Consider the following 21,238-nt stretch of genomic DNA (forward strand, 5'->3'; position numbering starts at 1 on the left):
TCGGAAACCATGGGTTGGGCACTTACTGTGTGCCATTCTGGCAGCCCACCTGGCACGGAATGTCTGAACTGGGGAGGGGCCTGGGGGACCATCTGCCACAGATTCCCTCAGCTGTGTGTGCTTACCAGCTCCAAACAGCCCCTCTGCAGTCCCCTGAGCATATACCCCTTCTGTTCTCCACTGTCTTCTGAGGGCCGTGATTGCGGGCATCTCCTCTCCTATTAGACAGCCCTGCTCCTAAGGAGATGGCAGGGCCACCCCCCCAAGAGCAGCACAGCAGCACCTGACATGATAGCAAGTACCCTATTGTGCCTGGGAGCCATGCACCCACATACTCCACCCCATTTTTTTTGTGGTTGTGATGGCCTCAGACTGTGATCCTCGTACCTACTACTTCTTATGTAGGTGGAACCACTGGCACACACCACCGCGTCCAGCTTATTGGTGCTATGGGAACTTGACAGCTCTTTGCTAGAGCTGGCCTTGGGCCACAGTCCTCCTGATCTCTGCCTCCTGGGTCACTAGAATTGCAGACGCATCCATGCAACCACCCTGTTGTTTTTTTTAACTTAGTAAATCTGATGTTCGTAGAGGGGCAGCGCTCACAGGGACTCGTGCAGCACGCCGGGTGAGGGCCTGAGCATAGAATCTAGAACTGTCAGAGCACTTGGCTCCTGCTCATGTAAGCAGTCAACCCTCTCAGCCCCTGGGTTTTTGCCTTTTTCCCTTCAGTTGCACTTTGTCACCCCCACTTCATAGCTTAGCAGCTTGTTAGGTTTATGAACGAATGGGTGAATGTATTTTTTTTTTCCAGTGTTGGAGATTGATTACAGAGCCTCACAGTACCAGTAAGAAACACTTCCAGGCCATTAGGCGTGAACTTAGGTCTTTTGCATTTTGGCGGGGGGTATCTAATTAAAGCTTAGATTGCTCAGCTCCCTGCTGGGTCTTCTCTAGGGGTGATTTTCCCCCCTCTGAGGTTGTTTGGAAGGTATCAAGGGCACCTTTGGGCATCTCTGAGTCTAGCCCTCCCCACACTGGGCTCGCTGTGTGGCTGGTGATGAAGGGCACCTTGTGGATACAAACCTGACTTGAATTCTTTCCCCAGTGGTCTCTGCAGCAGCAGCAGCAGCAGCATTTTTTGAGCACTCGCTCTGCTGGATCGGGGCTGGCTTTGATCACTGCTTTGCAGGACGTCAGTCTCTGGTGAAGGAAGCCAGGTGTACAGGTGACTGTTTTGATGTTGCTTGTGCCCAGAGCTGGCTGTGGTTCTGGCTGAGGTAACGTCTCCAGGTGGCTGAGGCAGATGTGGCTAGCGGCTTCTCGAGAGCACTCATAGCAACCCACACAAACCATGTAGGAAGGCTCCCACTTTTTTTTTTTTTTTTTTTGGTACTACTAGGGACTGAAATCAGGCCCTGTGCTCCTGTGCTCTACCACTTGAGTGATGCCCTCAGCCTGGTAGATGTCTTATTTTTTGGGCGGGAGGGCAGCATGCTTCTCGATCCCAGGTGGGTTCTAGAAGGGCCAGCCTGTGCCATGCTGCTAGTTGTCCTTGCCTTGGCTGCGGCTGCCGGAGGCATTCATGCCTGGCTGTTTATGGTCTGGGAACCTGTGCACGGGTTTGGAGGGGTAGCACTGTGCCCTCACCACAAGGGCGGAGGGGGCAGATCCTGAGTCTTAAGTTATTTGCTTCTGGGCTCTGTGGACAGCCTTGCCCTCAGGATTCCAGTAGTTTGGCTGGCTTCAGGTGCTTGTCTGCCTGGGAGAGGCAGGTTAAGGAAGGGCCCAGTAGGGATGTGGGTACCCAGCTGACCAGAGGGGTAACCGGTCACTGGAGTCACCAGTGCTGCCCAGGGGAGGAGTTTGTGGAGGGAGTGAGCAGGGGAGAGGATGGGCAGGACCTGCCTGAATGCAGAAGCAGAGGAGTCGAGGCTGGAGTGGTGGCATTTAGGGCTCTGGGTCATTGAGCTTTGCAGGTGCGACTGGCTGCCGTTAGCATAGGCAGCTCTGCACCCCAGCCACAGGCCAGCTGCCTGCCCCCACAGTGTTCCCGTGGCCCTGCTGCGTTTTACAGGGCAAGAACTACAGAATAACATGGCTCCCTTAAGGCCATAAAACGGGGACGCCTGAGAGTCTAGGCCTGTCAGAGACTGAAGGGGGGCTGCCTGCCAATGACCCCTGCCCCTGTGCTTCCCCTCCATGCCAGCCCACCCTCTGAGTTAGCACGAGCCATGTGCGCTCTTGGCCAGCTCTGTGGTTTTACTGGGCTGGGGATTCGGTGGGAATTGTGGCTGAAAAAGGAAGGCTGTGGGGCCTGGCCAATGCCGCAGCCTTCAGATCTCTGTGTCCTCTCTGTAAAGAAGACGCAGACTCTCCAGGGACATGGGGATTGCACCGAGAAAGGACGGGTTGTGAATGAGCCATGGCAGGCACCCGCTCAGCACGAGCTCCAGAGGAGCTGGCGCAGGCCTGGGGGCTGCTCTTCCATCTGTCCCAGTGTCTGCACCTACATTTACAGCTGTCTGTACGTGCTCAAGTCCAGAGGGCCATCCCCGGCGGTTCCGTGTGGTTCTCATCTCCTGGGGACAGTGTCCCAGGGTTCCTTGGGTCACCAGTAGCTGCGTCTCCCGCTCCATTTCCCCTACCCACCGCAGTCAGGGCTGTTGGGTGGGGAGGAAGTGTGGCCGTTTGGAGTGGTAGCAGAGCTACTTACAGTTCCTGAGCCTATTTTGAGGTCTGTTCGTTTCGGCCCCAGACCTGGAGTCCAGAGCCCTGTTCCTTTCAGGGGCATCTGAGGACTCAGGACCTCACCCTGGAGAGAAGCAGGGGTCTCTGCAGTCAGCTGCCTTGGCACCCCTGAGCCAGTGATGAGTGCTCTGCCCGGCTTTGTGGCTTGCGTGAGTCATTTCCCCCTCCAGCTTGTAGCCTGACCAGGGGCTCCCTGAGACTCCATCCAACCGGGTAGGCTCGTGAGTGTCAGCTAAGTCACAAGGCCACTGAGAAGATCCAAGCAGAACATTTGTTTATTGTTATTATTAGGTAGTTGTATAAAGAGGTTACAATCCTATAAATCAGGTCATGAGTACAGTGCATCTTGGTCTGTATCAGCCCTTCCTTCATTCCCTTCCATTTTTCTATTCCCGTCCCTACCGTCAAGTTACATGGCTCAGTTTTTACATAATGTACGTTGAATATAATGACTACATTTGCTCATCCTTCCTCTCTCCATTCCTGTGCTTCCCCCTTTTTTTTTCTTCCCCCAAAACCATATCTCCACAGGCTGGTATTCATTTGCTAAACAATACTTTAGTTGTTTAGAGGAGTTATGCCTTTGGATTCCTCCCCTAAGGATACCATTCTTTAGTCCATTTGTTTGTGAGAACACTTATTTTTCTAAGTCCTCAATATTTGTAATCATTTATTTCCCAATTTAAAAAGCTAACAAGGGCCGGGAATATGGCCTAGTGGTAAAGTGCTTGCCTAGCATGCAGGAAGCCCTGGGTTCGATTCCTCAGTACCACATACACAGAAAAGCTGGAAGTAGCGCTGTGGCTCAAGTGGTAGAGTGCTAGTCTTGAGCCAAAGAAGCCAGGGACAGTACTCAGGCCCTGAGTTCAAGCCCCAGGACTGGCAAAAAAAATAAATAAATAACAAGCCAGGCACCAGTGGCTCATGCTTATAATCCTAGCTACTCAGGAGGCTGAGATCTAAGGATCAGGGTTCAAAGCCAGCCCAAGCAGGGAAGTCCATGAGTCTTATCTCCAATTAACTACCAGAAAACAGGAAGTGTCGCTGTGGCTCAGGTTGTAGAGTGCTAGTCTTGAGCAAAAAGAGCTAGTGACAGCGCCAAGGCTCTGATTTCTAGCCCCATGGCCAACAAAAAAATGAAAAAGCTAACAGACTGGGTTCTAAGGTGGATCATTCTGGAATCCTAACTACTTAGCAGGTAGAGATCAGGAGGATCAAAGTTGGAGGCCAGCCCAGGCAAAAATGCAATCTCAACAGATAAGGCGATGGCAGGAAGCTGAAATAGTTGGTGCATGGTCCAGGCTAGCCTGGGCCAAAAGTGAGGCCCTAGCTGCTGGGTGCTGGTGGCTCACACCTGTAATCCTAGCTACTCAGGAGGCTGAGCTCTAGGGATCGAGGTTCAAAGCCAGCTGGGGCAGGAAAGTCTGTGACACTCTTATCTCCAATTGACCAGTGAAAAGCTGCAAGTGGAGCTCCAGCTCAAGTGGCAGAGAGTTAGTGTTGAGCGAAAAAGCTAAGGGACAGCGCCATACCCTGAGTTCAAGCCCAGTATTTGTTCTCATTCTCATTCTCATTATCTGTCTGTCTCTCTCTTCTCTCTCTCTCTCTCTCTCACACACACACACACACACACACACACACACAATCTTCTCCATGAATCTCTTCAAAGCCTTTCTTGAATACTTGATATTCCATACATACAAATTTGAATCATGCTTTCTCCTTAAAATTCCTTGATATTCTATACATACAAAATTTAATCATACTTTATACTTAAAGTTCCTAAAGCTTTTTTCATGTCTTTCAATTCTAAACCTTATTTAAATGACTACAGCATGTGCCATCATTTACTTAATTCGTTCCATCTTGTTGGAAACTTAGCTTGGATCCAGTTTTCCATTGTTATAAATAGCTTGCAAGAAACCTCCTTCTATGTGGATGAGTGTATGTATTTGCCTAGAAACCTGGGAGGCCGTTTTCCAGAGGCTTCGGTCTGACCCCCAAGGGCAGGGCCAGGGCTCTTAAGTGGTGACCAGATGCTTAACAAACTTAGGTGGAGCGTCGCAGGCAATTGACACAGAATGGAAAGGCTCACTGCAGAAGGTGAGCAGGACGTGCCACAGGGTGTGCAAGCAGCTGAGGAAGGAGCCAGCATCCGGCGTGGCTTTGGATCAGTGTTTGGTTCTCTAGTTGGTCTTCTCACTCAAGACCTCTCTCCCCCTGAAGCCCTCAGCTTCCAGAGACAGAGCCAAGAAACCGAGCCTCTGAGCATAGACCAGGCTGACCTACCTTGTGCTCAGGTGGGCTGCCCGGGCTGTTTTTCACTCACTCTTCAGGAATGTTCTAACATGATGTGATCTTCCTAAACCTCCCCATGTGCCCGCCTGTGGGCCCGCGGCTCCCTAGCTGGAGTGTCTGCCCCCCCTCTTACCAACTTTTTGCTAAGCACATGGGGGTGGGTTTGCATGTCATGAGCTGGGACTTGGCTTAGTGCGTGCTAGGCAGCGCTCTTCCACTGAGCTGCACCCTTGGGCTCATTGGGAACCTTAGAACCAATATGCCCACTCATTCCCACCACCTGGGCATCTGAGTCACACACCCTGGTGGGCTGGACATCTGTAGTGTTACCATGTTCCCTGCGTATCGGCGGCAATGTGCGGGGTTGGTGGCCACTGGCCACCCGCAGCCACCCATTTGCCTGTTCTGTAGGGAGCGTTAGCAGCTGTTAGGGCCCAGGAGGGCCGGGGAGCTGGTTGTAATGCCTTCCCTGGTGCAGTTGCCACTTGCCCTACTGCTGTGAGCCATCTGGCCTCCTTTTTGCCCTCTCATTCTTGGACCTACCTAGGCCTGCTTGCTGGTTCCCAGCCTTACCATTCCAGGGGTCTCTGCACCTAGGGGCTGTGGCCAAGTGCAGAAACCAGCCTAGTCCCACAGAGGGAGGAGGGGCCACGAGCCCTACCCTGGCTGCCATCAGAGGGTCAGACATTCTAGGAGTTTCCATTCTGGACTTCGTGTGCCTGAGGAGCCTGCCCCTCCTAGTTATGAGCTCTCTCTCACTCTGTGTGTGTGTGTGTGTGTGTGTGTGTGTGTGTGTGTGTGTGTGTGTGTGTGTGTTGGGAGGGTGGACACATGCTGCCAGTCTCCCTGTTTTGGCTCAGGAGCAGAATGTCCTCTGGGCCACAGCCTATTCTGGCAGAGTTGAGGTGGAGCAGGAAGCCTCTCAGAACGCATCCAGCCTTGACCTGTCTTCGGTGGCTCCTGACTCATCTCCAGTCCCGAGGCCACGAGAGCCCAGCGTTGGAATGACTGGTCTTAACGTCTCCCCTGCAGCTCCATTGCTCAGGCAAGGAGGTGGAGCCTTCAATGCAGGTGAAGCTTCCTTGGTCCCTGGCAGTGAAAGACCAGATCGTGCGTGGTGGGGAGGAGTCACGGAGGGTAGGTAGCCTGGTAGCTACTGAGCAGAGCTGCGATGCTTCCGGAAGGGAGTCCACCGACTGACCCTGGGACATGCAGACGTTGAGTCTGGGGTCAGCACTTACCTGATTTCTGAGGGTTGGGGGCTACCCATTTGGTGAAGGCCCTTTTGTATAGTGCAGGCCTGGAGAGGAAAGACATCATCCCATTTTGGGAGACTCCTAAAAACATCTTTTACCTGACAATATGAAGCCCACACTTCTCACTTGAGTCTTAGAAGATTTTTTTTTCTTGCTGCCTTTAAATGACCACTGTGATCATTTGTGAAATGTGGGAGGGTGGAAAGCAGGGCCGTTTGCATTTTCTGCTTTGTGGGTGGAGGGACTGTTGTTCAGGTCAAGGCCTGTGCATTTGGATGGGTTTTCAATGGCAGCCCTTTTGACAGAGAATGGGACAACAGGAGAATACAAAGTGTGTGTGTGTGTGTGTGTGTGTGTGTGTGTGTGTGTGTGTGTGTGAAGCTTGGATTGCCTATATAAGGAAGAGATTCAACTTTCCTGACTCTGCCTTCCTAGTGCTGGGATTCCATTAGTGCACAGCTGGGCCCCCCGAGTTTACAAGGTGCTCTCTCCTCCATGCTCATTGTCATCTACAGATGGCAAGGCATCTCCTCCTTAGAGGGGTGAAGACTCCGTGATAGGCAGGCTAGGAGCAAATGTCTTCTAGTTCTTTGCAGAGCAGTGCTTCCTAGGTACCTTTGCAACAACCACACAGGACTTTTGTGCCTAGGCGTGTCCCACGAGCGCCGCATCTGCCTCGGCCAAGCGTATGTCCTTATGCAGTGCAGTGCCAGAGCAGCGCTGAGCCGGGCCCTCCACCAGGAGCTTGGAGCTCCCTGGGGGCGCAGGTCAGCGCGAGTGGGAGAGGTCCTATGGGCAGGCGGCTTCCTCCCAGGCCCTTGTGTGTATCTTGTGCACACCATCACGGGACCTGCCCAGACCTCCCTGGGCCTGCAGAACCCATTGCCATGGTAGGAGATGAACAAACTTTCCACTGAGGTCCTGTAACAAAACACAACTCTGTTATCCCTGCTGACACACCTCTGATGACCTCTTGATGCCTGTAAGACCGAAAGCCCAAGATCCCTGGCGACCTGAGCTCAGGTGATAGGCTTCTGGAGAGTTGCTTGGCCTCTTCACCCTGCGGTTCCTCCGCCTAGTGTTGCCGCCCTTGCAGAGCAAAGGACCCTCTGGAGCTTTCTCTGCTGTCTGATCTTTGTTCCCAAGGGCACCAGTATCATTCCTACCACCTGGTCTGTGACTGCAGAGCCTCCCCTCCCCCCCCCCCCCGTAGCTCCTCCTCCTCCCCCACCTCGGGTGCCCTCCAGGGCAACGTTTGAATGAGCTTGGTGTTCTTTGTGCCAGCTCAGTCTGGAAAGTCCCTGAGCCCAGTCCCCTGGGAGTGACATGGGAGGTGTTGTGGGGACCCAGCGGGTGCTGGGTGTTGGAGACAGGCCTGGGAGCGGGCAGAGTGTCAGGTCTTGGAGAGGTGGCCTTCGAGGGGTTCTGCCTGCAGAGAGCCCTGCCCGAGCAGCGCCAGAGCAGGAAAGGAGCAGAGAAAGGCCTGGAATTACTTTCCTGTGCTGCTGCAGAGAAGTCATTGCAGCTCTCTGGGCAAAATGAGCAGGTGACTGTTGTCTGTACCCAGCAGCGATTGAGGGGCAGACCTAGCCTCGGGGTGTCTGTCACTGGGAACCCGTGGAGAAGGTTGTTTCCCCTGCCCCTAGGTTTTCTATTCTCATAGGAAGATGGTTGGCCTGAGTGGGTGACTGCACCCCTTGTGAGGAGCCTGGGACAGGGACACCCCACCAAGCTGCCATCCACTGCCACTCACCCCTGTGGTGCACCCTGGGGATTTATGCTTGGCTGATGGATAGAGCTCGTAGGCGGAGGCCCTGGATTCCAGAGTTCTCCCCCACTGCGGACTTCTGGGAGTCTTGTCCCTGCAGCACTCCTGGTGAGACAAATCAGCTGGGGCCCGAGCAGCTGGGGCCACCCCCTCTCCCTCTCCCCCCCCTCCTCCTCTTCCTCCTCCTGCTGCAGCTGAGAGGGTGACGGCATCATCATTGAGGGGCTGCAGCGTGGAGGCTCCAAGTCTAGGAGATTTCTCTCAGCATCTCAGGTTGCTGTTCCCTCCCTGAGTGGAACAACCCTACCTTGTGTCCCTGCGTCTCATCTGTTGCCAACTGGGATGGGGGTTATGGCCCTGTTGGCATGTGGAGCAGTGAGGCTCAGAGCGTCTGACGCACTTGCTGAGAGTCTCCTGGACTTGGGACCATGCTTGTCCATTCCCACACGCAAATGCACCCATTCCTCTGGGGAGACACATTGGATGCCCCTTTTCTCTGGGCATGAGGAAGAACATTCTCCAGCTTTCTTTGCCTTTGGGGGTCTGTCCAGGCCAGATGGTGCCCCAGAATCTTGTTTTGTGCAGCTTTTGTGTGTGGATGGGAAGGACTTACATGGGATGAGCCCTGGGGCCTACAGTGCGCTAGTGTTGGGCACTGCATGGACACAACATAGGCTCATTGTCATTGGGTCCACCTGGCATTGTGCCTGGCTCTTAGCCTAGAGCCTGGTGCTGCGAGGGCCTGGTGAGAGCTAGGGAGAACTGTGTGATTGGCACACTCAGGAGGCCGGTCCCCAGCCTAGGTCCTGGCCAGGAGGCTGGTTGGAGAGGAGGTTCTGGGATCTGGGACTGGCCTTGTGTTGTGGCAGGTGAGCGGAGGCTGGTGGGGTGAGGAGGGGGGGGGCGGCAGGGGCACGGGCTGGGACAGTGGAAACTCGAAAAGTGAGTCAGAACAAGGAGCAGTCCCTCCCACCCTGGAGAGCCATTTTCTGGGGAACGCAGGGAGTGGGGAATTTGGAATTCTAATGAACTCACGCATGGGAATTTGAACCTTTGCACCTCCAGCTACTGCTCAGCTTGAAAGCCAGGTGTGGGGAGGAGCTGCTGTGGGGAGACGGTCTGGGATGAGTGGAGCAGCAGGGGCTGCGGTGCTGGTCATGGATTGTGGGGTGGCCTTTTGGGAACTGCGACCCGGTGGGTTGCCCAAGTAGAAGTTGTCACCCCCCTGAAATACACCTCTGTGCCCCACATGGAACAAGCCAGGAAACTGGAAAGCCAGTGCCAATCAGGAACTCGGCAACTGGGGCTCCAGGGACTCAGTTTCCCTGATTTGCAGTGGGCTAACGGGGAGATGACAGGGCCCTGAGGGTTTCCCATTGTGCAGCCCTGTGGTGTCACGTGCAGGGCTCTTGTTGATGGTGATTGGCGGAAAGCCATGGTAGTGTTTGCGGGTGTGCAGCCCTGTGCTCGCTCACTCAGCGGCTGCCTGTTGTGGCGGAGCCTGTCCCGCTGCGGGATCAGGACGGCCCGTGCACAGATCGAGCCCCTCGCAGACAGACAGCGAGGCACCTACTGTGACCGCACACAGTTTCCTCACCGGGTAAACGAGGACCAAAGAAGGCAAAGTGGCTTCCAGCGTGTGCGCGCCGGCGGGAGGGTGCAGGCTGCACCTGGTGCACTTCAAAAGGGCTTAGGCAGGCGGGGGCGGGGGGAGTTTAGGGAGAGGTGGTGGGGACAGGTCCCCGGGAGGTGATGGCGGATTGGTGCCCCTTGGGAGCAGACGAGGGGGGTCACTAAGGGCCATCTCGTCAAGGAAGAGGGACCAAGGCCTGCCGCAGCATCGAGGACCACAGGGAAGACGTGGGTGAAGGAGCCTGGACTCCTTCCTGAAGAAGGCTTTAGATCAGGCAGGACTTAGGCTTGGCCTCAGCTGGCCTCCAAACCTCGTGTCCCTCTTGGCTTGGCCAAGCCCTGTTGTTCACGCGGGGCAGGGCTGACCAGTTCTCCTTCCGGCAGGGGCTCACCAGGGCAGCCTGGGCAGCTTCTCTGTCTGCGTGCCCTGTGGAAGGAGGCCCTCAGCCCTGAGGCCTGGGCTAATGAAAGGCCTATTGAGGAGCCACAGACCCAATTCAACCTGCCCGGGCCCCACGTGGGGAAGCTTCCAGAAGACCAAGGAGGCGAGCTGAGCCTGGCTGCCTTTGGGAGGAGGTAGTCAGAACTGAGCAGAGCCTGCTGCTGGCCAAGTCTCCCCTGAGGAGGCCCTCCTGCAGGCTTCCCCGGGATGGGCGCAGGCTGGGCAGTGCCATCACCAGGCTTCAGCACAGACACCGTCTCAGCCCCCCACCACCCCACCCCCAGCTGTGCAAGGATAAGCCAGGTGGGATGCCTGCAGGGCCAGGGCTTTCCAGCTCTGGTTCCCATTCGAGCCTTACTTCTGGAGTCTTCCACCTAGCTTCTCTTAGCTCCCCCCATTTGCCATCTCAACTTGTAGTTTCCACCGAGCCCCAGTGAAAGTCCCCTCCTCAGCAGCCTGCCCTCCAGTCCTCCAGTGCATTTGTGTTACTGGTGAATGAGCCCTGCTCCCCTGAAGCTCTGGGAAGGCCCAGGCCACGATGGGTTCTGCTCAGCCTCCTGCCCCGCACTGAACAGGCTCCCTGCGTGGCCCAGAGCCAGCCACGCCCCCTGCAGCCGCTCCCTGACACGGCTTTGCATTCATACAGCAAACCTGCGGGTGGTCTGTAGGAGGCCGAGGAGATGGGAAGCTGAATGTGGTGCTTGGGACACGGGAGGCCCTTCCTGTGGACTGCACTGCTCTTGATACAGCCAGTATGGACATTTAGGGTACCTCCTTTCAGCCTTTATTCCCAGGCATTAGAAACAAACCAGGGTCTGTCTTGTACTTATACATGTACAACTTTGTGCAAGGCCCTCTCCGCAGTCCCCATCATTGCGTAAGTAAACATGATAGTCAGGGTACAAAATTCAGTAGCTATGAGAAGACTGGTCATGGAAAACCTGGGAGTCTTCTCTTCCTTTCTCTGTCTCCAAAGGCAACACCAACGATGAGCAGATGATACTAACACTGAATTAAAACTCTCAACCTCAGGAGGGAGCTGCCAAATGAGTATCACTCCACAATCAGGAGAGGGGCATCTAAGTGGCGAGGCCCAAACTGCTGAGCTGGAGGGACCCCAACAGTCGGGTCCCCTCTAGCACTTCCCTCAGCCTTCCAGGTCCCCTTTGCGCATCCCAAGCTTATCTGTCTGTCCGTCCGTCCATCTGTCATTGCGCGGGTTGACACTAAACTCACTATGAGTTTAATGATTCGCTTTGAGGCAAAGCTGACGTGGAACTTGTGATCCTCTTGCCTTAGCTTTCCAAGGCATGTACTGCCATGCCCTGCTGGTTTTTGTTTTCTTATGGTTTTCCTTTGCCATTAAAACTTGATGTGGCCTCCGGAGGGGGCACAGCTTAGTGGCAGAGCACTTACTTGTTCACACAAGGCCCTGGGCTCTCCATAGCAGCTGTAGGAGGAGCTCTCCTGATTTTGTGATGAGGAAACCAAAGGGCCAAGAGGCTTAATCTTACCTTGCTCAAGAGCCAAGAATGTTGGTCAGGTCTGCTTTTTAGACTCTTGTCTGAGGGAGGCTTCCCTGGTCTCTGCTCTGATCATGATTATGTGGCAAGCCCTGTGCAATCCAGTGCTGCCTTCATTAGGTGTCTGAGGAATCCCATCTGTGGAAAGTCATTCACATTCCGTGGGTGTTCTACTGTGAAATGGACTCTTCACCCCTACACACAAAGCATTTTCCCCAGGTGTCATTTTGCCAAAAGCCCTGAGGACACTTCAGGAGGGCCCCTGGGGTTACCAAGGAGTGCAGAGCTGTTCCCTGGGACTCTGAAGGGTTAGAGAAGCCATTCACCAGGTGACCTCAGGGCCCCTAAGTTTCCTCATTAAAAATAGGCTACCAGAATCCTAGCTGTGCCTGATGGACCTTAGAAAGAACATAGCTGTTCGGACACAGCTCCTGTGGCTACCTCCGAGCCATGAGTCCCGAGTCTTGGTTGCTTTACGTTGAGACCATTTCGCATTCTGCTGTGGCCATCCTCACCTTGTACTGGTGCCAAGAGGATTTAAAATGGTAAAGGGTAAGCCAGGCACCAGTGGCTCACGCCTGTCATCCTACCTACTCAGAAGGCTGGGATCTGAGGATAGCGGTTCAAAGCTAGCCCAGGCAAGAAACTCCGTGAGACTCTATCTCCAATAAACTACTCAAAAAAGCCAGAAGTGGCACTGTGGCCCAAGTGGTAGAGCACTCAATCTTGAGCAAAAGAAGCTCAGGATAGTGCCCAGGCCCAGAGTTGAAGGCCTAGGACTGTCAAAGACAAAAACAAAAAAGGTAAGGAGTGACAGGCTTTAAATTCGGGGGTGGGCGGGGAGGGTCAAGAGACACATGAGCTGTCATCAAACCAGTGCTACTGAGTACTTGGCACTTGCGGGTCATTGCTCCGCTGAGTACTCCCGTCCCGGGCTGTTGGGTTCTCATTATTCATGGATGCCACTTGGGGATTCAGCTTTGAGTATGCACAGTGCTTTCCTGGTTCGTGGTGACCACTGTCAGGTATTTCTCAACCCAAGGTGACACTCAGCCCTTTGTGCTTCAGTCCTCAGCCTGTAAACAAGTGTCCTTTTTGTGGTCTGTTTGTGCTACAGGCACCAAGTGCGCATTTGTGTGCCAGCCTTTGTGTGGAAGCATGCTTATTCTCTCTTGGGTACGTGTATATCTTCCTGAGAATCTGACATTCCCTAAGCTGTAGGTTTTTGTGTTTATGTTTGCCATGGAGCCTGGGTGCTGTCCTTGAGCTTTTGTGCTCGAGAGTAGTGCTTTACCACTTGAGCCACAGCACTAGCCTTTTGCTTGTTTTGTTTTTTTTGTTTTGTTTTGTTTTTTGTGAGCACTGTCCCTGGCTTCTTTTTGCTCAAGGCTAGCACTCTGCCACTTGAGCCACAGCGCCACTTCTGGCCGTTTTCTGTATGTGGTGCTGGGGAATTGAACCCAGGGCCTCATGTATAGGAGGCAAGCACTCTTGCCACTAGGCCATACCCCCAGCCTTTTGCTTGTTTTTTTTTTTTTGTTTTTTTTTTTAAGGGACAAAGGATTTATTTTGAATCATTACTTCAAAGGATTCTGTTCTCCATTCCTGAGACCCATGCACTGGACACAACATGACCACAGTGGGAAAATGGAGCAGAGAATTACCACACCTCCTAGCAGCCAGGAAGGAGGCTGAAAATGACAGAGAGAAGGGAGGGAGGGGAGGGGAGGGAGAGGGAGGAGGAGGTGAGAGAGAAGAGGGAGAGCAGAAGAGATTCCTGGTAGAGCCTTCAAGGACATACCCAAAATGACCTGTTTCCTCCACCCAGAAGTCTACAAGTGTTCCACAACAGCCCAGTCCTCTGGGGACAAAGTTTTAAAAGCAGGAGTCTACTGGTAATATTACATTATTAAAGCACAGAAACATGAGTAAATTCTATTAAGCAAATTAAAAACACACTAGAGGGCTGGGAGTATGGCCTAGTGGCAAGAGTACTTGCCTCCTACACATGAAGCTCTCAGTTCGATTCCCCAGCACCACATATATGGAAAACGGCCAGAGGGGGCGCTGTGGCTCAAGTGGCAGAGAGCTAGCCTTGAGCAAGAAGAAGCCAGGGACAGTGCTCAAGCCTTTGCTTGTTAATGGGAGATGAGAGTCCCAAGGATTTCCTGCCTAGCCTGACTTACCTCAGCCTCCTGAGTTGCTAGGATTACAGATGTGAACCACAGGCACCCAGCTAAGCTGTAATTTTTTTTTTCCTGGTTCTGAAGTTTGAATTCAAGCCTTGGCACTGTCACTAAGCTTCTTTTGCTCAAGGCTAGTTAGTGTTCTGCCACTTGAGCCACAGCTGCACTTCTGGCCTTTCCTGCTTGGGCTGGGTTTGAACCCAGACCCTCAGATCTCAGCCTCTTGAGTAGCTAGGAATACCATGTGAGCCACCAGTGTCCAACCTAAGCTGTCATTTTGTTGTTGGCCTGGCACTATCCCTGAGAGCTCTTTTGCTCAAGGCTAGTACTCTACCACTTTGAGACACAGTTCCTCTTCCAGTTTTCTGATGGTTAATTGGAGATAAAAGTCTCGTGTATTTTCCTACCCAGACAGACTTTGAACCATGATCCTCAGATCTCAGCCTCCTGAGTAGCTAGGATAACAGGCCTGAGCCACCAGCACCTGGCTTAGCTATAATTTTTTTTTTTTTTTGGTCATTCCTGGACCTTGTACTCAAGGCCTGAGCTCTGTCCCTGAGCTTCTTTATTTGCGCAAGGCTAGCACTCTATCACTTGAGCCACAGCGCCACTTCCTGCTTTTTCTGTTTATGTGGTCCTGAGGAATTGAACCCAGGGCTTCCTGCATGCTAGGCAGGCACTCTGCCATTAAGCCACATTCCTAGCCCTTAGCTGTATTTTTTTTTTGGCCAGTCCTTGGGCTTGAACTCAGGGCCTGAGCACTGTCCCTGGCTTCTTTTTGCTCAAGGCTAGCACTCTATCACTTGAGCCACAGAGCCACTTCTGGCTTTTTTTCTATATATGTGGTGCTGAGGAATTGAACCCAGGGCTTCATGCATGCGAGGCAAGCACTCTACCAGTTGGCCATATTCCCAGCCCCCTTAGCTGTAATTTTTAAAGAACAAAATTTCCCGCTTATCAATGGGAATTTGGTCCTACATAAGAATGTTTTGGTTACTAGTGGGATTAATGTTCTCCCGCACTGTGAACTCCTTTCTTTTTTTCTTTCTTTCTCTCTTTCCTTTCTTTCTTTCCTTCTTTCTTTTCTTTCTTTCTTTCTTCCTCCCTCCCTCCTTTCTTTCTTTCTCCTTTCTTCTTTCTTTCCTTCTTTCTTTTCTTTCTTTCTTTCTTCCTCCCTCCCTCCTTTCTTTCTCCTTTCTCCTTCCTTCCTTCCTTCCTTCCTTCCTTCCTTCCTTCCTTCCTTCCTTCCTTTCTTTCTTCTTTCTTTCTTTCTTTCTTTCTTTCTTTCTTCTTCTTTCTTTCTTTCTTTCTTTCTTTCTTTGTCTTTTTGGTGCTTTGCCTGCTCACTAGAACGTTCTTAGCTATTTTTCTGTTGGGTCTTGCACGTCTGGTCCCAGCCCAGGGAGGCTGCATGAAAAGCGTTTTAGATACTTTTATCCAACAGACATGTGTGTTATGGGGCTGTGCGTTCAATGTTTGCACATGTATCACTTGTTCTTTTGGTTGCTTGTTAAAGTATGACCAGCGGTGCTCAGGGGCCCAGCCTTGGATTCCCCCCCCCCCGCCCCCCGGGCAGTGGCCAGTGCTTGTGTCTGCCTCACAGATTGTAGGTACCTACTGCACCCGGGATCCCAGGGCTGGAGGGAGGATTCCAGGGCTGCGGAGCTGTCCATGGTGCTTTCTGAGGGAGGGGCTCGGCTCCAGTCCACTCCCCCGCCCGCCCCCCGCTAGCCGTGTGGCAGGGAGGTGGGAACAGGGCAGATGTGGAGGCTGGAAAGCTCTGCTGGAGAGGTTGCTAGTTGCCCGGACTTGCGACCTAGCAGTGCTTGCTGGGCAGGCCTTGGAAAAGAAGGAAGAAGGGGTTAATCTGTGATTTCTCAGGCCCTGCAAGAGTCCAGCTATGCTACTTGTGCGTGCATATGTGTGCACATGCTGGTACTGGGGCTTGACTTTGTGGCCAGGGCACTCTCCCTGAGCTTTTGTGCTGAAGGCTGGTTTTCTACCACTTGAGCCACCGCTCCATTTCTAAACTTTTAGTGGTTAATTGGAGATAAAAGTCTCATGGACTTCCCTACCCGGGCTGGCTTTGAACCACAATCCTCAAACCTCAGCCTCCTGAGCAGCTAGGATTACAGGCGTGAGCCGCCTGTCATGTGTTCACTCAGTTATTGTGCCACAGGCAAAAGACCCAGGGAGGCTGGAATCCTGGGATTCATTCCCAGCAGGCAATCCAGTGTCCACTTCCCGGCCGAGCAGCAGTGCAGAGAGCCCCCGGTGATCCTTGTGGGTCTGGAGCATCGTGGTTTCCAAGGACTCCCATCTTGGTTGCTCTTCCCCCGTCTTCACGGCGGGTTCCGGAGGCAGGCAGGCTGGAGGAGCAGTGAGAGCTTCATGGTCTAGCCTCAAAGCCTCCTGGTGCCCCTCCCTCGGGACCCAACCTCCACTCCAGTCCGGCTCCTGCTCAGTGTCTGGACCTGCTGCGAGTCTGAGGATGTCTCCCCCTCCCATCCCTCTGAAGAGAAGAGTCCTCTTCCCTCCGTCTGCAGTGAGCCCTGTGCCCTGAAGGCATGCATTCAGGGGATTCTAGTAGAAATTCTGTAACTAAACACTCAGGACTGGAATGGGAATGTCTCTGGTGTGCTCTCAGGGCCCACAGCAGTCAGAGGAGGCTGTGGCTCCCTCCAAGCTCTCCAAGGGGTTCTTGTTGGCTGTTGAGCCCTGCTGGTAAAGGGTGGCGGTCCCTTTAAGGCAGCTTCTCCCAGGGAATTGCCGCAGCCTTGTGGGGAGGGGGGAGAGGGAGGGGGTACATCTGCAGTGGTGGCGCCTGCCTGGAAGATCACCCCTGCCCAGCCTTCGGCTCCCCGCCAGCCAGCCAGCCACATTTTCATCCTCATCTGTTAGATTTTCCCTGTGCACGGAAGCTGCTGACTCACTCCCTGGGCGGGATGGATGGGATGGGCGGTGGGGCGGGTGGGGCGGGGCCCGCCGGCGTCTCTGGCTGGGTGAAGAAATTGGGCTTCCCCGATGCCTGGTGGGTGCTAGGGAGGCAAGGAGGAAGGAGGCATCCCAGTGCCCTGTCAGATTCTCGAGGGCAGGGCCTGGCCAGGGCCAGGGTTGCCTTGGTGCCTCATGCTTTTCCGGCCCCCTTCCGCAGGGTGCTTCAAGGACGACCGCATCGTCTTCTGGACGTGGATGTTCTCCACCTACTTCATGGAGAAATGGGCCCCCCGGCAGGACGACATGCTTTTCTATGTGCGCCGGAAGCTGGCCTACAAAGGCAACGAGAGCAGCATTGAAGGAAGGAAGGTAGGTGGGTGACCTCCCCCCCCCCCCCCCCAGTTCTTGCCTGAATCTGCCCCAGCATCCTCCAGGGTCTGCTGCTGCTCTTGGGGGTCTTTCCCCCAGTCCTGTGCTTGTCCGTGGGCGTCTGCGTTGCTTACCGTTGCCTAGCTGCAGGCTATGCTGGGCACGTTGCTCTTCGTTGCGGCTTCCTTGTGGTCCTGGCGGGCAGCGGTGGTCCGCACCGGTGTAGCTTTGAGAAAGCTGAGGTTTAGGGTTCATCTCTCAGTTAGTAATGGGTGGTAGCGCAGGTGTTTTGGGCCCGAGCCCAGGGTCGGCCCTGGCTGTGGGCTGGGTGACCTGGTTTGGTAGTGGTGAATGATACCTTCCTCAGCCAGCGCTTACCTTAGACCAGACAGTGCCAGGTTCCTCGTGCTCCTTGGAGTAGACAGGTGCGGAAACATGAAGTGACTTACCAAAGGTGCTTGCTCCACTAAATTGAAGTGTGTGCAGGAGTTAAGAAAGCAAACTACATATGCTTCTCTCTCTGTCTCAGAAGCGTCAGTGGGTTCTAGAGAGTTTCTACAGCCCACGTGGAAAGGCTTCTTTTCATTTAAAAGCGAAACAGATGGGACCATAGAGACCGGTCTGGGGCTAGTAGCCTGCCTGGCTTCAAGTCCAGTGCCCTGTGCCTCCAGCCCCATTAGTTGTTAGCTGTGTGTCAGGCAGTCATTGCCTGGAGCCCAGTTCCTGGTCTGAGCCTGAACATGTGCAGAATGAGTCATTGCAAGTAGACAGGCCTAGGCCTACTGACAAGGAGAGACCAGTAAGAAAGCTTGAGCCCTTGGCTAGAGAGAAGGACGGGGGTCCGTGGACTGGACTTGGGACCAGAAGGGATGTGGAGGCCTGGCCGAGCAACCTCTGTGGGCAGTTCAGGAGGTGCGCATTTAAGGGGTGAGAGAATCCTCATCGGTGTGGTCCTTGGGCAAGTGTCAGTAGTTGCCACAGAAAATTGAAGCTCAGAGATAGTTGAGTCTGCTCTGGGCCACACAGCTCTGCTGTGGGTTAGCTCTGCTCCCAGGCTCCCGTGTTCGGCTTGGTGCCCTCGGGAGCCTAGTTCCTGGTTCCTCCGTCTAGCCCACCATGCCCTCCCTGTCAGGTGTGCAGGTGGGCGACCAGCCCCTGCCCCCAGTTTGCCCAGATGTCTGGTCGGTGGGGGTAGGGACAGATGTTGTGTGAGGGCAGAGCCCTCCCCCCGCAGCCTCGGTGTCCCTGCAGATGCCAGACGGGGAGGAGAGAGGACCAGGCAGGTGCGAGGTGAGAGCTCTGCTCGGGGACTTCCTGGTCCAAACCCAAAGATTCGAGGGTGTTGAGGTCAGGGAGAGGACCCCAAGTCCACAGGAGTACTCAGTCCCGACGGCGAGCCGCGTGCAGACGTCCACACCCCAAGCACGCGGGGCACAGAGACGAGCCAGGCCTGGCCCTGCCCGCTAGGACAGAGCTGCGAGCTGATGGGGTTGAGCCAGTGGTGCTGCGATGAGGGGGTGGCCGGGGGTGCCGGGGACAGCTGTGAACGTGTGTCCCGTGTGTCCGGAGGACTGGAGGGAACGGGAGAGCGGCGTGGGCCGAGGCTGCGATGGGGAGGGAGGGCGCTGGGTAGTGTGCTGTCGTGTGCGGCACAAGGCCAGCATAGCCCCGCCAGTGAGGGCCAGCAGGGTGGTGTATGGCAGTGTGAGGATGGCCAAGGCTAGGGGCCAGCAGGACCCTGCTCCCCCTACTGACGTCACCCCCAGGTTTTCACGCTGCAGTGTGGAAGGCGGCACGAGCCAGGGGCCTGCCTGCCCTGGTACAAGCCAGAAGCCCTCCATGCCAAGAGCAGTCGGGGGGGAGGGAGGCGTGGGCGCGAGGGGTGGACCCCCGTGATTGCAGATTGTGCACTGAGAGTTCTCAGCGGCAGTGCTGCCAGCTGGTACCCAGTTACCATGGCAACGGAGCTGGGCTTCTTGCCTAGCTGAGGGGGGTGATGGGCAGGATGAGGTCTGCAGTGTGGGTGGGCACAGGAGGGTGGAATCCCCATACCTGGCTCCCAGATCCTGGGTATCGTGGCCCGGCCTCTCCCGGGGAAGGCTGCCCTGGATTCCTGTGCTGTCATTGTTTTAGACATTCCTTATTAGCACCAGTTACTTTTACAAGGGGATTGGGTTTTGAGGGGTCCACACCTGCACACGGTGCACCATGCTCAGTCTTGTCTCCACGCTGCTTTCCCAGTGCACCCCTGCACAAACCTCTCCCCCTTCTCAGCAGCCTATTCTGTCTTTGGCTGTGAAGGGCAGGGACACCCAAATGCCCCTCCTGTGGGCCCCTGACCCTGCTGTCGGCGCTCGCAGTCGTCCTGGATACCGATCATCCTAAACCCACTCACTGGAGCTGAAGCTCAGAGCTGGCACAAAGCCTGCCCGGGGCCACCCAGCTTCCCAGCGGGACAGCCCTGCTCCTCCCCTTCCCTTGTGGCCGATTTCCTTGAGTAGAAGACACACAGAAAAGAACGTGCAGACGCGCGGCCAGCTTGTACGGCTGCCTTGTCACTGTGTCACAGGAGCTTCCATGACCCGCACACCCGAGGCCTTGGCCCTCCGAAGCCGCCGCCATCCTCGGGGGCTGGCCGCCTCTGCTCCCCTGGGTGGGGGGGTGGGGGGGGGCTGTCCTTAGTTCACGTCCCCAGACTTGCACCGTGTGCCGCCCTCTGGCTGCCTGTCTCCCTGTGGGTTTGGGCATTTATGCCTCTGGCCCGGGTGGCTGCGGGTTGTCGTCTGGTTGCTGCGTGCCACTCCTCTCATGCAGGACGTGACGTCGGAGGAGCGCCCAGCACGCTTTGGGACCTGTCTTTTGGGGCGCACCTCGGCACTTTCCTGATGGAGAGTTGCGCTCTTCACCGTCCAGTGTGCTTTCTTCGAGGCACTGGGCTGGCAGAGGTTGCTGAGCACCTGCCATCCGCAGAGCGGCCTCTTTGGGGTGGCATTCTCTGAACCTTGGGGGACGGGCGGGGGGTAAGTGCCGAGAGGAAAGAAAGTAACCAGACAGGACCACAAAGTGGGACCCAGACAGGCAGCCGTCTCCACAGCCGCGGCGTAGGGAGCCTCCCCACGTGGCGTCCAGCCTCCGGAACCTCCTCGTGGGTCTGAGCCCCGCACGGGCCCGCGCCTAGAGGAGCTCCCAGCACTGCCCAGCAGGCGTTGGCCGCTGCCTCTCCAAGCTGACTCTGCAAGACCCTCCTGGGACTTGCTACGACCCGGAGCGAGGGGCCCCTGGCGCCCCTGGCCAAAGTGAGCTGCGTCCCTGGGTGCTCGGGTTTGTCCTCCAAGGGCTTGTGTTGTTTATTTTGAATAAATTTGGTTTGTATCTATTAGAGAAAGTCCGATGATGCTTTCCTTGTAGGGCTGTTATCAGGACAGAAGGATCAGTAGTGTGTAAAATGCTTAGCACAGACCCTGATGCCCCCCGGGAGCTCAGATGCCACTGCTGTCCCTGTCCCTAAGAACACTTGGGGAGTCTGTGGCCTTTAGTCACCGCATGGCTTTGGGAGGCAGTTGCTCTCAGTCCGCTGCACAGACAGGAAAAGTAAGGTTTCAGGAGGAAAGGAGGGGCTCTGGGCCACGGGGTGGGCGAGCCGGGGAACCCTCGCTCACGCTCACGCCCGTCCCGCGCCACAGGCCGAGGCGGAGCCGGAGGTGGAGGTGGAAGTGGAGGTGTACCGGCGGGACTCCAAGAAGCTCCCTGGCCTGGGAGACCCCGACATCGACTGGGAGGAAAGCGTCTGCCTGAATCTCATCCTGCAGAAGGTAGGGGTCAGCCGTCAGGCCAGGCGGGGCCGGCTGTCCCCAGGCCCAGAGGACAGCAGCCCCACGCACACTGACCCGCGCTCTCTTGCAGCTGGACTACATGGTGACCTGTGCGGTGTGCACACGCACCGACGGGGGCGACATCCACATCCACCGGAAGAAATCCCAGGTGAGCCCAGGCCGAGAGCCGCCTTCGGCTCCCCGTGTCTGTGTCCCCCTCACTTCCCGGCCTCCAGCTGAGGGGCTCACCGCGGAAATCCCTTC

General features: G+C 55.2%; 1 protein-coding gene across 3 annotated transcripts in view; it reads left to right on the forward strand.

Annotated features, from left to right (window-relative positions):
- The window catches only part of Kiaa0930 (KIAA0930 ortholog), a 47,032-nt gene that overhangs the window by 2,314 nt on the left and 23,480 nt on the right, over positions 1-21,238 (forward strand). For all 3 annotated transcript variants that reach the window (XM_048354009.1, XM_048354000.1, XM_048354016.1), the window contains 3 exons: positions 17,011-17,162; positions 20,846-20,974; positions 21,066-21,143. In XM_048354009.1, the coding sequence (XP_048209966.1) occupies positions 17,011-17,162; positions 20,846-20,974; positions 21,066-21,143 (359 nt within the window). The remainder of the gene's footprint in view (positions 1-17,010; positions 17,163-20,845; positions 20,975-21,065; positions 21,144-21,238) is intronic.

This window comes from Perognathus longimembris, chromosome 1 (assembly GCF_023159225.1).
Source record: "Perognathus longimembris pacificus isolate PPM17 chromosome 1, ASM2315922v1, whole genome shotgun sequence".
NCBI lineage: Eukaryota > Metazoa > Chordata > Mammalia > Rodentia > Heteromyidae > Perognathus > Perognathus longimembris.